Source organism: Lissotriton helveticus, chromosome 2_1, assembly GCF_964261635.1.
Source record: "Lissotriton helveticus chromosome 2_1, aLisHel1.1, whole genome shotgun sequence".
Classification (NCBI taxonomy): domain Eukaryota; kingdom Metazoa; phylum Chordata; class Amphibia; order Caudata; family Salamandridae; genus Lissotriton; species Lissotriton helveticus.
In genome coordinates this window covers 1,118,481,216-1,118,498,249 of record NC_136059.1, presented here as the reverse complement: position 1 = coordinate 1,118,498,249, position 17,034 = coordinate 1,118,481,216, and the positions used below count along the sequence as shown (strand labels likewise).

Sequence of the window (17,034 nt, the reverse complement as noted above, 5' to 3'; positions counted from 1 at the left end):
GCCACACATAGCCACTCAAGGTGACTCTGCGTGGCATTGTAAATCTAATTTAAGGGCTTGCGTCACTTTGCGTGACGCAATGGCGAGGTAAACCATTAGTATATCTGGGCCTAAATTGTTTGTTCCCTGTTCCTAAAATGCAACAGCTAATCTCCATTAACTCTGCTGAGATGTGTCTGCATGTTATTGTTATTTAACTTATTTAACATAAACATAATTGTAATGAGAAAAAGAAAACAAAAGGTCCATGCCAAAAAGGTAGCTCATAAACCGTGAAGAAACCAGCTCATATTTTTAAAAGTAAGTGGCTATCGGCACATCTGGAGCGGAAGTGTCTGCCCCATCTAAAATTTAGAAAACAAAATTATACACAGACTTTTGGCTGTTCCCTAATACTCGTCTACTACACAATGTCACACCGAGGTGGGCCTCAGTTTTTTGGAGGATTGCATAAAACTACAACCACTGTGGAACAGATTTCTCCTAACTAGGCTTTGTCTTAACTAACTTCACTTTATGCTGGCTTTTTCCATCCCGGGGTCATGGTTTGCATTACTCCTTACATGTCCCCGCGATGGCAGCCCCATTCTACGCACAATGCATTTTATAATATCCTTTACACCTCACAAATTAAATGTTTTCTTATTCAAGTTTTACTTGGATCTAAAATGAGATCTCAAAGAGATGGCCTTTGCCTTTTTAGAGCAACTAGGGAGCAGCCCCGAGGTGCGTTATGCCATGATACATTTAAAAAATCCTCCCTATCAATCGGAAAGTGATATTGATATTGACTTGGATAGGCCACATTGTTTTTATTGTAATTATTAGTGTATATGTTATTTTTTTAAATCTTTTAATGATGGTTCAAGAAAATTTACTTTGTTTTTGATATGCACTTTTATGTCTCAATGTAGCCAAATAAAGTATGATGACTGACTGACAATGCACTCTAGACAAGCACTCCCAATTAAGCATTTGATTTGTATTTTTTTTTAAGGTATTTGCAGGCAGACATGGAAACTTTTGACCTAAGGGAACTGGGATCTGAGTTTGATGTCATTCTTTTGGAACCACCGTTAGAAGAATATTACAGAGAAACTGGAATCACTGCCAACAAGAAGTGCTGGAACTGGCATGATGTAAGTGCAGCTTGAGTGTGTGTGTGATGGAGGAGTATGTGCTTGTTATTTATGGAGCAAGCTATTTTCTCCAGGTATTGTGAAAAACTTTTCAGTTGTATGGATTTTGAAGTTTTTTTGTATCTGTTGGTCCTGTACATCAAATGTTTGTGGAAAGTAAAATGGAATTTTAATTTTTGGTACATAGTATAGGTGATTTGTTTTTTCAATGAGTTGGTAAGATTTCTTTCTTAAGAACAAAAACAAGGAAAATTGAGGATTCTGCAAACAAATTTAAGGACTGGTCACACTTTTGTTGCACATTCTCTTAGCAGGTCTGCACACTGTGCTGCCAATACCTAATATATTGTGTTTTTGTAATAGAGGCCCTTTGTGTAACTAATAGCATAATGACCTAATTGGCTATTAGATGTTTCAAAATTCAACAGTCATCCCTTTTTTTTTTTAAATACTTAGTGATATTTATGTTCATATTTTAAGTAAAACAGGCATATGTCAAAGCAGTGGCTAATAAACATAATCGCCCAAGACTTTTTAACCATTTGTTTGATCTTTTGGGGATCCACACATTACCCAAAGTGCTAGATGTCCTTGGAGAAATCTGAGATAGCCTATTCAGGGATATCAGTGATACATTTACAAGTAATGTTTCCTTCTTTTCTTCCTTTGAATGCTATATATGTCACAAATTACCCTGCCATTGCCCATTTCCCATAAATCTATGTTGCAGTGAAGTCAAAGACTTCACCAGCATCTATCACTTGAACTTGTGGTGTGATGACTTTTGTCTGGAGGTGTAAGCAATGGTGAAAGTAGTCCAAGACAAACAGACTTGGTTCTAGCTACAGGTAGAACAAAGAAGAGAAGGATTACTGTCTTTCAATGCCTATTAATTACAAATTGAGTCATATACTCAAATGAGGATTAAGAACGCTCCTTTATTGTATTACGTTGTGTTTTGTTCTTCTGTACTTTTACGAGGGATACTTGCAAATCGTGACACTTTAAACGCTTAATGGTTACAGTCAAGAAATGGAGGGTTCCAACAGCTATGCTAAAGAGAAAGCAGAGTTCAGAGGATAGGGTCAGTGGGTGTTGGATGGAGATCACCAAAGTGGAGCGAAAGATTGTAGCATTGTAGTTTATGCCACATTATACTGCTTTCATTGGAAATATAAGTGCAGTGTTAAGAGTCTTAATGAATCTAAACTTTTTATTCTAATAGGAAATTACAACATTACAAATGAAAGCAATATATTTGCCAGAAACATGCCTTGCATGCTAATCTTTGTCCTTAACCCAGAACCCAAATTGGATGGTTGTGAAACATAAGCTATTGCCCATCTATCTACTAACCAAAACGCTGCAGTGCTCTGTTCTGTTATACAGGGTCAGCTCCAATAAACCCCAACTCCTCCAAGGTCTGCTGGAAGAAGTTACATCCCTGTTCTTGTATAGTTAACCCCAGAGCGGATTCCACTAGCATGCAGTATAAAATAAGAATATTGCCAGCCCCTGAAGTCTATGCAAACTTCAAAAAAATTATTATGTCTTGTTCTTGACATGTGGAAAATAAAGAACCTGCTCTGATCTCGCTACTCGTATTACCCAGCACGATGTCAACAATACTTGTGTATCAATTTGCCTTTGAATTCCTCAACTTTTTCATTATCTGCTGTAAAGAGCTGTATTTCATAGACATGACACTTTGTGCCTAGAGCATTCGTAGCAATCAAGAAAAGTGGGGGGGGGGCTATAAATGACCCTTAATTCATGTTATAAAGCCCTTCCAGAAGTTCTGAACTGTGTCCAATATATAGAAGACCTAAGGCTGTTGTATGCCCTCACAAATAATTCTACTAGCCACATCACAGGTGGGAAACTCTATTATTGGGAATTAAACATATTCAAATGATTTGAGACTCAATTAAGTGTAATTAAGATAATTACTGAAAAACATTGAACTTTTACCCAGTTGTACTGGGAGCCCGGGAGCACAGCCATTACTTGAAAATAGAAACCGAGATTGGATCCCAATCATAAATCATTAGTTGTATAAAATGGCATTGCTAATCCCTCTGAAAAATGGATGATACATTTAGTAAAGTGTTAGCAGATATGACAAAGGATAGAATCCTGGAACAGAATACATGCAAGGGATGACCATTACTTCTGCTTCAGGGATTACTGAGGTATTCAATCTGATCATGATCTGTATTCTACAGAAGATGTGTATACTTTTTTTTGTTTAAAAATAAATATATTTTTATTGATCAGCAGTTTACCCCAAACGCAGGGCTACACAATATATTGCATCCGTAGTGTACAATTACATAGGGATCTCTGCCAGTGAACAGTGTAACAGAAACAATAACAACGAAAGTGACCGGTAACAGTACAGTCGCTGCGCAATTCCATTGTCATCAATGATACTTTACAAGAAGTTTGGTCTTTTTTCTCCTTTCATTTAGTCTTCACCCCCAAGTCTACCTTTAGCGCTTCCAGTGCAGCAGCAATTTGTCACCCAACCTTTAAACCCTCAGTCCCCACTACGCTCAATAACTGAATAACTCTATAGTTCCCCTTCCTAGATGTCATTATTCACCTTGATCCTGTAGCAGTTGCAGCTGCACCCATGTTTCCCAGGTTGTTCTCTTGTGTGTTCGAGGATTCTGTGTCTTGGAACTGCATACTTTGTTCATCACCCCCATCCCAAGTCGTGTGCATGTTCTCCAGTAACGTGGCTGAGATTTCTAGATCCTCCTGTAATTTATCATCCCGCTGGTTGAGCTTCATGTGTACCTCCTCGGCAATTGCCCACTCGTCTACATCCTTGCACCACAGTGTGATGGAGGGGGCTCTTGTACACAGCCATCCCCTGGCCGCCCTCCTTTTAGCCTGTAGCAGTGCCACTGTAGGGATCCCCAATCCATTTACCTCCTCTGGGTTGTTTAATAATACTAAGCTGACCCACCTGGGCCGACTCCTCAATTGTTACTGCAGTCACCTTCCTCAACCTCACAATCACCTGTAGCCAATAATCATGCACCCACTGGCTTTCACGCACCAAATGCAACAAAAAGGCTTTATCTCCCCCATATCTGGGACAGTCCACCCCCCCCCCACACACACACATACATTCTGATACATTTGATCAGTGTTAAGAACTGCGGTTGAAATGGGCCAATTTAAACTAGCATTGCACAAGACTTTCTTCACCAGTTCACAGTTTGTGTTCAATTCTAGATCAATCAGGGGTGCTGCCAGTTCCCTACACGCTCGCTGAGCCACTGGTTCACTCCAGACTCTTATCTGCCTTGAGGGCCTTATAAATAAATGTTTGTCACCATGTGCCTAGTCGACCCAGCTTTCAACAATAATTGCAGGGTGTCAGTCAGTCAGGGAGTATTCAGGAAATCATTCCAGATTCAAGTCACCCAGCTTCTTGTACCCTTCCTCCATCTCACCACGAACATAAATTCCCAAATAAAGTTGAATGGCACCAGTATCCATAGGACTAGTTCCCTAGTGAAAGGCAGTCGTTTGAATACCCCACCTGTCGGATCAAGTGGGGGGCGTCAGGCAGTGTGCGTGGGCTACGTATAAGCGGGGCCAACAAGGAGTGTGCGCAATAGGCTCTATTCAGCAGTCTTGTCTCCCCGGATGCCCACCAGGATGCGTGATGCAGCTTGGAGTCCTAGTAGTAGAGTTCCAAGGCCGGGAGGGCCATGGCACCCTCCAGCTGGTCTCTCTGGAGCTGTGGAAGTGCCACCCTGCTTCTTATTCCAGCCCTCAAAACGGAAATCATCAAGCTGTCCAGCGTCATGAACAGATTGCACGGTAGCGTGTAAAGAACATTTTGGATCATATACAAACATCTGATGATAAACACCATCTTTGCCACTGCAACTCTCCCAGCCATAGAAAGCAGCAATGTGTTCCAAAAGCGGACAGATTTCGTCAATCCGTTCACCAGTGGCTCAATGCGGTCTGTGCTGACTGTCCATTGTATATCCCAACATGATACTAGATGCCAAAAGGAAGTGGTCTCCCATCTGAGCCCCAACTGAGCTACGTCTGCTTCAGGAACGCCCTCCAGGGAAAACAACAACGACTTTTGCCTATTTCGCAGACCCGCTAGCTCTCCAAATTCCTCCAGTTGTCTCAGAAACAGCGGTATCGATTCTACAGGGTGCCCCTCTGCACACACTACTCATCAAACACCATTCCCCCTTTGCACCCGACTGCTGGTCGCTGTGTATAGAATCCTCACACATTAACAGAAATGGTGACCAAACCCCATCTTTCTGAGTAGGAGCAGCAAATTATGCCATTCCACTGTGTCAAATGCTTTAGTGATATCCACTGAGACCAGCGCCTCTTTCCTATCACTCTGTTGTACTGAGTGTATCACATGTTCGAGTCTTTGCAAATTAAGAGCTGTGCTTCGCCCAGACATAAAACGACACTGGTCTTCATGCACCAGTGTTCCCTCTACACCAGTCAGTCGATCCGCTAGGACCTTACACAGTACTTTCGTATCCACATTGAGCATGGTGAGAGGCCTGTAGGGTGACTGGTTTGTAGTATCTCCCCGAGGTTTTGGGACCATGCACACCTTCCAAAGGGTGGGGGTAGCATTCCGCCTCCCACGCCTCCTGGAATACCTCAAGCAACAGACCTGCCAACTGTGCCGTGTACACCTGGTAAAATTTTACTGGGACAGAGTCACCGCCGGGGTTTACTCCCTATTCATTTTACTCATCGCTTCCCTGACTTCTTCCAGAGAGATATCAGCTACCATTTCATCTAGTAACATGGGAGGTAACACAGGCAAGTCCACCCTTCCCAGATAGTTGACCAACTGAGCGCCGTCAGCTGCCCTTCCCTTCTATAGAGTTCACGTAAGTGGTCCCCTAGAATGTTATTAATAGTCCGTTGGGATGTGGCCATGGTCCCATCATGTTGTCGAAGAGCTACTATTTGAGTTCTATCAGTCTCCTGCTTAAGCAGTCAGGCCAGTTACCTATTAGGTTTGTCCGCCTCTTGATGCAACCTTTGTCTATATTCCCGACGCGTGAACTTGCCCAGCTTGCCCCACATGTCTTCCAAAGCGCCTCTTAATATCAACAATTGCCACCCTCTTGTCCGGTTCCCCGTTTTGGGCCTCAGTCAACTTATTCTCCAGGTCCAAGTTCACTCTTCAGTTTCCGGCACAAACCGCACACCTTACCAAGACATCCCTTGCCAATGACTGCTTTTAGCGCTTCCCATTCAGTGCCCCTACTACTCGTCTCACCCCATTTACCCCCCAAGTATTCTGTTATCTTTTCACCTAACATCTGCTTTCCAGTTGGGCATTAGTCTGCAGTCACCAATATCTCCGTCTGTCTGGAGTCCACGCACCACTCCACTCCAGCAACAGAGGGGAGTGATCAGAGAGGAACATTTTGTCAGGCTCATCTTTGTAGGGACTTCTCTTTCAGTTTCCTGATTTTGCACCCTCATCCGGCTAGACCGGCAACCGCGAGGACCTTTGACAAATAGAGCTTATCCGACCTATCTTCTCGGCATGAGTGCCCCCAGCCCAGCTACCGACAAAGCGGCTGTGCCCCCTTGTTCCCAGGACACTTGTGACTTGAGCCCCCGCATTGGGAGCTTCCGGACTAGTTCCCAAGTCCCCCTCTGCAGCCTTTTTTAGGTGGCCCCCATTCTTTCCCCAGCATAACGTGCAAAGCTACCAACCCGACCAGCACCTCTGCACCCAGACACACCAGGGCAGGTAACGAGTAACTGCTGGAGGTACTTTGGACCATGGCTCCTTACAATCCTAAGTCCCAAAGGAGTCCCCCAGAAACGGACCTTAAATAATTGTATGTGATGTATTCATTAATTCCGATAGGAAAGTTAGCTGTGATTCTGTTTGTGATGCTGGGCAGCGCTGAGATACCTTTCCCGGGGTGATTTGTGCACATTCTAAATTAAAGTAACATAACAGTGCTGCGCAAAAGCGCATTTAAGTAAACTGATTACTTGTGAAAATTAATATTTATAGAAGTACTTACTTGATAACAAAGTTCTTGGATTCGAAATGTATTTAAAAATGCAACTTATTTTTCTAAATGGTCTCCGATTTATTCTTGAGTGTCTCATTGTAGGAAAGTGCCTCTTTTTGCATGGTTAGCCCCCACTCTTTGCCTGACATCTGATGCAACCTGATTTGATGTGCCCTGGGTCCCTGCCAAACAGGTTCCTAGGGCCTGTGTCTTTCACAAGACTGTACCTTTGTACCCACAATTGGCACATCTCTGACTACAGAGAAGCCCCTTGTAAAAGGTACCATGGGTACCAAGGGCACTGTGACAAGGGAAGGCCTCTAAGGCTGCAGCTCCTGTTTTGCCACCCTTGTACCTTAACACCCACACACTGCCATTGCAGGCTGCGTGTTTTGGTGCAAAGAAAAGTAAAGAGTCGACATGGCACACATCCATGTGTGCCATGCTTGCAACCCACTGCCTGATGCCTAGGTAAGTCACCCCTGTAGCAGGGTGCACTAGCCCTAAGGTGAGGGTACAGTGGCATGAGCCCTATACCCTACAGTGTCTAAGCCCATTCTTTGACATTGTAAGTGTAGTAAAACCATAAAGAATATATAGTCTGAGAGTTGCTCATTACCAACTCAACAGCTCCATAATGGCTTTACTAAAAACTGGGAAGTTTTTTTTTTTTTTTTTTTTGTAAGACATTTATTGTGCAGACAAAAGGGTAAGAGGTACACTGCGTCACGCCAACAACCCGGAGGCAGGCCGCTATGAAGTCCACATTTTATAACCAACAGTGCAGTAGTCCGGGGGGCACCAACACAACAGGTCTAGTGACTCCCGAAGGAAGCATACAAGAAAGTGAATGACACGTACTCGAACAGTGTAACATTAGCATGATCAATGGTCTTACTTTTCACTTTTTTACCAGTGCTGTAGCCGAACAAGTGTATTTGAAGGTTCTGAGGCCGTTGCAAAGCTGGCACTAAAACACAGCCTGCGGCAGCGGCAAATCTAAAGGATGCGTCTAACAGCACTGTGTACACCCAACTCGTCCAAACAGACAAAAGAGAAGCTTAAACAACAAACAACGGTGCAGTTGAGAAATACCAATCATTCGATATCTACACACAAGTGGGGCAGTGCGCTCGTGCGCCGTGCAGCCGTGTACAAATGTCCAGAAGCTGTGGGGGTCTAAGTTCGCACGTGCCAGGACTCCAGCACTGGGACAGAGGGCGGGGGGGGGGGGGAGGGAACGATAGGATCACGTGGCCTCAGGGGAGGAAGGGGGTCACAGTAAACGCTGGATGTGGAAAGCAATGTGGGCTGTGGGATCGGGGCTTGTCTCAACTCCCAGTGAAGACTATCTTGGCATCGGACACAGGGGCAGCAGGCCCACGGCCATTCCTCACCGCTCTCATCCCATATCATCCGACACATCCACATCCTCTGCACCATCAGACATGTCCGAGCCCGCCTGCTCCCTAGTCCAACATAAGAAGGGTTCCCATATATCCTTAGGTCTGGAAGCAGTTGGCATTGTTTCCCAATAGTTAGTCAATTGTGTATGTCCGTATGTGACATCTTTTACCCAGTCTGTGTATAGTGGAAGGACTCTCCTGTCCCAATGTAGTGATATTTGTCTTTTGGCGTATAGGAGAAGCAATGCATGTAATTTTCTATCACAAGGGTCTGTGTCTTTGACATATCCTAACAAGCCTAGGAGCGGTGACGGTGCATCTGCCCTACGTAGAATCTGATTAATGGCAGTGAAGATGTGTGACCAGTATTCGTCCAGTTTAGGACAGCTCCATGCCACATGAAGGAAGGACGCATCTGCTCCTCCACACCTCCAGCAATTGGCATCCTCGCGGAGGCCTATGCGGTGCAGCAGAGCTGGTGTGCGATAGTACCTGTGCAGAAATTTGAAGTGGATGAGCCTCAACCTATAGTTCGGAGACAGGGCCGTGAGTTGCTTGCAGCAATATTCCCACATGTCGTCAGTCAAAGGGTCATTCAGGTCTGCATCCCAAGCCTGTCGAGCCGCGGGTATCGCTATCGGGGCCTGCTCCTGCATGCAATTGTACAGCCTTGACACTAGTTTTTTGGGGGAAGGTCTGGATAGCAGATTTTGAAGGGCCTCTAGCGCCGGTGGCTCTTCAGGAAACCGGGGTCCCAATTTTTTACAGGATTCCCGAAGGGAGTGGTACAGCAGTGTGTCCGCAAAGGAATCAGGTCCGTCGTCCCTACCTGCAGTCAATGACAGAAAGGTGCCCTCGGGATAGACGTCCGCAAATGTATGCAGCCTCTGCCCTCGGAACGTGAGTGCGTCTCCCCTAGTACTCAAACAAGGCAGCAACGGATTGCCCCGTAGGGGGATAGCTGGCGCATACAGCAGGGAGAGTCCCGCTCTGTTTTGTAATTCGCGCCAAGACCAGCGAACCATTTCCACAGTGTCCACATCCTTTGAGGGCCGCTTGACTTTACCATAAAGCGCCACCCGGAGTGGCAGCGGGGCAGCAACAGCGAGTTCCACCGCCACGTGTGGTTGGTAAGGGGTGGGGAAAGCCCAGAAATGTAGGAACTGCGCCTGAGCGCACAGGGCGTAAAGCTTGAAGTCGGGAGCTCCGAGGCCTCCCTGTCGCAGTGGGAGTGTGAGTAGGTTCCAGGATACCCTCGCCTGCTTCCCGGCCCAAACCAGTTGGAGTAGCAGGGAGCGGGCCCTCGCATGGAAGTGCGCAGTCATGGGCAGCGGAACATGCACGAACAGATATAGGAATTTGGGGAGTACCACCATTTTCACCAGCGCTATACGTGCCACCAGGGACAAGGGCAATTTGTTCCAGACCTCAATTTTCCTCTCAAGCCAGTCCACTGCTCTGCCAAAGTTAAGAGACCACAACTCCTGTGTATCCCGACTGATCCAGATTCCCAAGTATTTAGTCGCGTCAGTTTCCCAACGCAGGGGATAGTCCGGTGTCGGCTGAACTGTCTCGTCCGTGAGGGGGAATGCAACAGATTTCGTCCAATTTATGGACACTCCTGCAAGGCCCTCGAATCGCACAAACTCACGGAGCAGGGGATTCATGTTATCTCTGGGATTGACAACATACAATGTCACATCATCCGCGTATAGCGAAATCAGTAAACTCCGTGAGCTGAACCCAATACCCCTCGCCGTGTGGTGTTGCCGTATTCTGGCCGCAAGCGGCTCCATTGCAATGGCAAATAGGAGAGGGGACAGTGGGCATCCCTGTCTGGTCCCTCTCGAGATCGCGAAGGGTTTGGAGACGAGGCCATTCACACTCACTCTGGCCCTAGGCGCGCTATACAGGAGTTTGAGTAGGGTTATGAAATTACGACTGAATCCCATCCGTTCCAGGACCCTGAATAAATAAGGCCACTCCAAGGAGTCAAACGCCTTAGTGGCGTCAAGGAACACCACTGCTGCATGAACAGAGGGGTGCAAGTAATGCAGGACCGAGAATATGGTTCTAAGATTATGTGAGGTGGCTCGGCCAGGGATGAACCCGGACTGATCGGGGAGTGCGATGATCGGCAACATTGGCTGTAGTTTATCCGCAATGATTTTGGCATACATTTTAGCGTCCACATTGATCAGGGAGAGGGGTCTATAGGAATCCAGAAATAGTTCATCTTTGTCGGGTTTTAACAGTGTAATGATTAAGGCTTCATGCATGGAGTCCGGAAGGGAGTGCAACTCAAGGGCTTCAACAAACACCGAATGCAATTTCGGCGCCAGTTATTCCACGTACGTTTTATAAAAGGTCGTTGTCAGACCGTCAGGGCCAGGGGCCTTGTTGGCCGGCATGCTTTTTATCACCTGAATGATATCCTGAACTGTTACTGGGAGGTCCATATATTGTCTATGGTTATTATTGAACCAAACTAGTGCGATGGAATCCAAAAAGCTCTCCAGGGAGGCCGGGATCTCAGGCTGTCTGGTGGTGTATAGGGATGCGTAAAAGTCTGTGAAGGCGTGTAGTACTTCTTCCTGGCCAAGGACCAGGGATCCCCCAGTGTCGTGGATAGCGTGTATGTAATGTGATTGTGTACGGGGGGCTATCAATCTCGCTAGGGTCCTGCTGGGTCTATCGCCTTCCCCATACCTCCGAGCTTCGGCCTGTTTTCCCAGGAATCTAACCTCACGATCCGCCTCCTCATTAAAGGCAAGGAGCTTGGTCTTGAAATCACCTGCAGTGTTCAAGGATTGGTCACGGCAAAAAGCCGCATCTAGGTCCCTCAGCTCCCGTTCTAGCTAGTGTACCACGGATAGATCGTAACACCCCCGCCTGTCTTGCTATGCACTGTCCCCGTATCACCGCCTTAAAGGCGTCCCACTCAATGGCCACTGACGATACTGAACCCGCATTCTCTGCAAAATATTTAATTATGTCTTCCCTGATCTCTTCAACGAATACTGGATCTGTTAGAGCATGCGGGGGCCGACGCCACGTGAACTCCTTATGAATGGTATCAGGTAGACACAGCTCCATCATGCATGGGGCATGATCCGATAGGGATCTAGCCTGAATGTCAACTTCCCTCACCCATGTTGCCACCTCAGGCGACACCAGCCAGAAATCTAACCGTGACCAAGCAGACTGATGACACGTAAAGCAAGTCCCCACCTCTACCCCAGGATGTCGAATTCTCCACACATCCGCCAGCCTCCCCTCTCCCATTATATCTAGGACAGCCTGTCTAGCTCTGGTATGTGTAGGCCTACCCACACCTCTCCGATCCATGACATCATTCAGCACAACATTAAAATCGCCTCCCATAATCACCGACTGGCAATCAAGCAATGCAATACGGGCCCATAAATTCCGAAAGAAGTCTGGATCGTCCACATTCGGACCATATATAGCAGCCATCACCACCGGGCGTCCCTGCAATGTGCCCTGCAAGATAACATACCTCCCATCTTTATCCTGCACACACGTGTGTTCTCGCCAGTCCAGCCCTCTGCGCACAAGAATAGCCACCCCTCTCGCATAATTAGAGTATATAGCAGAATACACCATTGACCACCTAGCATTTCGTAGCCTAGGCGAAGGGACGGTATTGAGGTGAGTCTCTTGCAAGAAACAAATGTCCACATTATGTCGGGCTAGCGTACTGTGCATTAACCGGGCTTTCTTGTAGTCCCCAAGGCCTCTAATGTTCCAGGTCCACAGCCTAACCCCCCCCATTACAGAAGTACAAACAGGTCCGCATTGTACCCAACAGCCCCATCCTCCCAGCTTCTTCAGATCCAGCTCGCAGCACACTTCGTGCCCCTATGCGTGAAAATGTATTTATAAAGCAGTTCTCAGTGCACCAATGTAAAGCTTCAAACAACAACTCCAGCAACTCCCCCCACCTCCCCCCTCCCTCACCAACCCCCCAATCAGGTTGTGACAAACCCCTTAATAGAACACGCATAGCGTGATATAAAACCAACTCAAAAAACAATGGGATACACCCCATGGGGACGTGGTGCACCCAGCTTACACCCCCGTGTTAGCGGGGTGGCTACATTCAAGTATGAAGTCTTCGTGGCCCCATTGCACCCCCGCCCCAGGGTCGACCACCCCCACCTCAGCGACTGCCCTTTAATGGCCAAGTTCCGGGCAAGCACAAATGGGCAGCGTATAATAGAGCAGTGGCTCACCCCACACGGTTTTCAGTCCAAATGTACCAGCAAAAGGCGCGGGGATGTCCCCGATCACCTATCCAGGACGCGAGGGCAGCAGGGACCCCGGCGTTGCGTAGCACACAGGGACGGCTCATCTAGTCATTGTCACTGAGTTGCTCAGTCGCTTCTTCCAGTCTGGGGGATTTCCGTCTGGCACCCGGACCAGCAATGTGTTTCGCAAATTTGAGCGCAGACTTCGCATCTGTGAAGAAGTGCGATTCAGTAGGTCAGTCACAAATACCTCCATCTTGCCAGTGTTCGCCGTCTCTGGAACACCCGTGATGCGCACGTTGGACCTTCGGGAACGCGCTTCCAAATCATCTGACTTAGCGCGCAAATTGTTCAGTTCCCTCTCCAAGTTTGTGATATGTTGCTTGGCCTGCTGTTGAAATTCGCAGCATTCAGTTTGTCTGTTCTCCAAACAATCTAGCCTGGTCTCGTGCGCGCCCACTTTGGACTTGACGGATTCTAGCTGTTCCGACATGGCATCCAGTTTGGTATCTATACTCTTCAAGCTAGATCTAACTTCCATCATGAGTGCCCCAAAATCTATTTCCGCTGGCGCTCCCTGTGACGACGACTCTCTTCCAGACATGTCAGGTGTAGGGGTCTTTGGTGGTCTCTTATTATCGAAGCTTATTTTGGGCTGCTTGGCCTCAGTTTTACCCATGGCGATGGCAGTCTCCGGGCAGCAAGTGAGTCGCTTTGGCAACTCTTGTAAATATGCAGTGCTTGGACACTAGCAGTGCACGCCAGCGACCCACCAGCAACAGAGAGCGCAGTGTAACATGCAGTCACTCAGGTCACGGGCATATATCTCCGCCAGTCCCCCTCCTCCGGCCGAATGCAGCTCCAAGTGTATACCTGCGACAAAATGGCGGCAGCACCAATCAGTGTCCCTTTATTGAGCGCCAAATCCAGCCCAGGATATTCCCACTATTCGGGGCCGAGGTCACAGCAGGTGGCCCCCGTTTCCCCGAACTCTTCGGATTTAATGTGTGTAACTGGCTGGCCGGCCTCGGTGCGGTGGGCTCGATGCACCCCCCGCAGGGCAGTGCGCACGTAAGTAAATGCGGCCGTCTTGCACCACCTCCACAAAGTCCCTGCCTCACCTTGCTTATGTACAGATAGCCGCTGTGCGAGGTCCGCCCCAGCCCCTCGTCGGAATGGAGCAGCGTCGTTAATCTTGCACCAGTCACAGGGATATGGCCGGCACTCCGTCAGGATCGCAGCCGGTCCCGGTAGCACTGGGAATCTCCTGCCTCCACTCTGTCGCTCAGCAGGCTACCGGTCACCTCCCCGCTGCAGCAGGGGCTCGCCAGGGTGCACCGCCCAGTTGGTCCCGCCGCCGCCGGTCCCCGCTACCTCGCCTCCAGAATCTCCCAAGGCCTCCGAAGCCGCGTCCCACAGTAGCCCGCCGCAGCCAGGCTCTAGCTCCACGGCCACGGGGCTTGCTCGGCGGTCAGGGCAGCCGGGTGCAGGACGGTGATTACTCCGCCGTCCGGGGGTTTCCGCGCTCCAAACTCCAGCTACAGGATCGCTGGGTGAATGTGGGCGACCCCCAGGTGAGACGGGGATCCTCAAGGGTCCGAAGAAGGATTAGTGTAGGATTAAGAAATGCAGCCGGCGGAGCTCACTCACTGAGCGGCCATCTCGCTGCTCGGCTAGCCACGCCCCCCAAAAACTGGGAAGTTTTGGTAGCAAACTTCTAAGCACATTAAACCCACAATGATGCCAGTGGTGAATTTAATGTAAAATGCACTCAGATGGCATCTTAGAGATGTCCCCTAAAATCGACCAGCCCTGGTGTGGTTCCTGAATGGCTGGCCGCCATTTGCCACCACCAGACCGGTTTCTGGACCCCTGGGTATAGAACCTCTGCTCTCTGGGTCTGGAGACAAACACGGCGGTGAAGAGGCAAGCCCCATTGGTGTGAACCACCTTCGGGACAGTTGTGTTCTTAGTGGGTTCTCCCTGCCCGTTTCGAGTTCACTAAACCAATAAACTCATATTTGCATCCCGTGCTAGGGGAACTGCCTCCACACGTTGGGATCGCTCTAGGCCCTGAACCCAGGTAATTGACCAGACTAAGGGAATGAGGGAGCTTGAATGGGACTGATAGAAGTCCTGAGGAAGACCGACGTGACCCTCTATTGTGGGTATATTAACACGGTCGAAACATGTTGACATTGGCAGTCTAAGTAGGGAGTACCTAGTAATCTCTCTAACATGCCCATCCTTTTCTATTTTAATCCTGACCGTGGGACCCTAGAATAAAGGTGATCGATAGGTTACCCACAAGCCAGTTTTAACCTCTTTTTTCACTGTACTTGTTTCTATCACTGTCCCCAGTCGCTGGTAGTAGCACTTTGTACACACCATTTTGATTAATTTTTATGTTGTTTGTCTCTCTCCCTCCCTATGCTCCATCCTGTGCGTGGCTACGTCAGGGTGTTTTGTAAGCAGACCCGATGATGAAGCATGTCACGCACATTTGTGTGTGAGTGAGGGCAGTTTTCATTAACATAATTTATGCCACTGCATGTGTACCACTTCGGTTTCCTCTCTACCCCTCTTGGTGCGAGTATGTTGAATAAGGGGGTTTGGGGTAGATGAGTAGCTGACCCTCTCTCCTTGTTTTTGTGTGAAGTAGTCTGGAAACAAAGCCCATCCTGGGCAGAGGTGTTATGCCTCCTCTCCCATGATGGGCTGGGAACATGAAAGGGCTGCCTTTGGAAGCCTTACCTGTCTTTTGCTGCCCCCACAAATGACTTCTACTGGTTCTGGCCCCCACTTTGGGCACGAGAATCAGTGGGAAAACCAAGCTAGGAAGAGAGGAGTGTCAACCTTTGCCAACCCCTCAGGTGGGGGAGGCGAGGTGAAGCACACATCTCAGTCTCGTCTATCTTGAAGATGGGGGGACTCGGCCAATTAGGGAGAGGCTCCTGCCCCCTCCCACTAGAGGATGGCATAATAGGGGGTGTAATTTGTTTCTATACAAGCATAGGACTTAAGCACCAGTGAGCTGTGCCTTTGAGTTGGGGCGTATGTCACCCCAAAATGTTGGTATAATAGGGGGTGTACCCACCTCAAGGAAGGGACCCATTGGTCTCGACCTGCTCGCCACTTTAAAGCTCTAAATGTAGAATTTAGGGGCAACCCTGAAACTTGCCTCCTCAGATTCAAGGAAGAAAGAAGGACTGAGAAGCCATGCTGACCCAGGAAGAAGAGGACATCAACTGCTTTTTCCCCAGCCCTGCCAGCCTGTCCCGTCTACAACCTGCCTACAGCAAGAACCCCAGTGAGTCCAGCAGCCAGCAACCCCCACAGCCTGGAGGACTTGCCCTGCAACCATTTAACAGACTCTGTCTCCAGTTAGCACCGACATTGCTCAAGCGAAGACTCGCCCACAGAATCTGGATTCCGTTGACTCGGAGATTCTGCACCCAACGCCCTCGGCCCGAGTTTCAGTGGCCCAACACCACAAGGAGGTCTCTTCCCCAGCCATTCTGTCCTTGGGATCTAGTGATCCCTGACCTCCCTCAAGCTTCAAGACTATGCCTGCAGCCTCAACCTGAAGGCTCCCCATGACCACGACCGAAGCTGGTAAGAAAACCCAACACCAGAAGATACCCCTGCACCCGACGCCCCACGGCCTAGGGTGGCCCAACCGACGGTGTCCAGGCATCCCCCAATAACTCAACTTACCTCTCCAGCTGGTGAGCACCTTCAAGAAGTCTCCCTGCCCGAGCCTGCAGCAACTTCACAGAACCGAAGGTCTCCATTGAAAAGCTTGGGGTCCCGATGTCCTTTTTGCACCCTGCAGCTGACCGCCCCAGTGCCACTGGTGGTGCAGCTCCTGTGTGGGTTGTTGGCCCCTGCAGGGCTGACCTTAACCCCAGGAGCTTTGCTCCCACACCTAATTGGCGTGCTCGCAAGCAGTCCCTAACCGAAGGCCCCCTTTGCCCCTTTGGCTACCATGGGGCCCCTACACTCTTGCACCACCAGTGGCACTGGGGCGGAAAGGTGCACACGATTGCCCTTCTAGACCTTGGGGAACCTGGGTCCTAGCCCCCAAAACTCCCACTTGTAAGTCATGTACTTACCTGAGAAATCGCTAACACTTATTCTCCCATAGGAACTCTTGTTAAGA

General features: G+C 48.6%; 1 protein-coding gene across 1 annotated transcript in view; it reads left to right on the top strand.

Annotated features, from left to right (window-relative positions):
• The window catches only part of METTL14 (methyltransferase 14, N6-adenosine-methyltransferase non-catalytic subunit), a 202,156-nt gene that overhangs the window by 76,223 nt on the left and 108,899 nt on the right, over nucleotides 1-17,034 (top strand). The window contains exon 7 of the mRNA XM_078675944.1: nucleotides 998-1,139. Coding sequence (XP_078532070.1) covers nucleotides 998-1,139 — 142 coding nt within the window. The remainder of the gene's footprint in view (nucleotides 1-997; nucleotides 1,140-17,034) is intronic.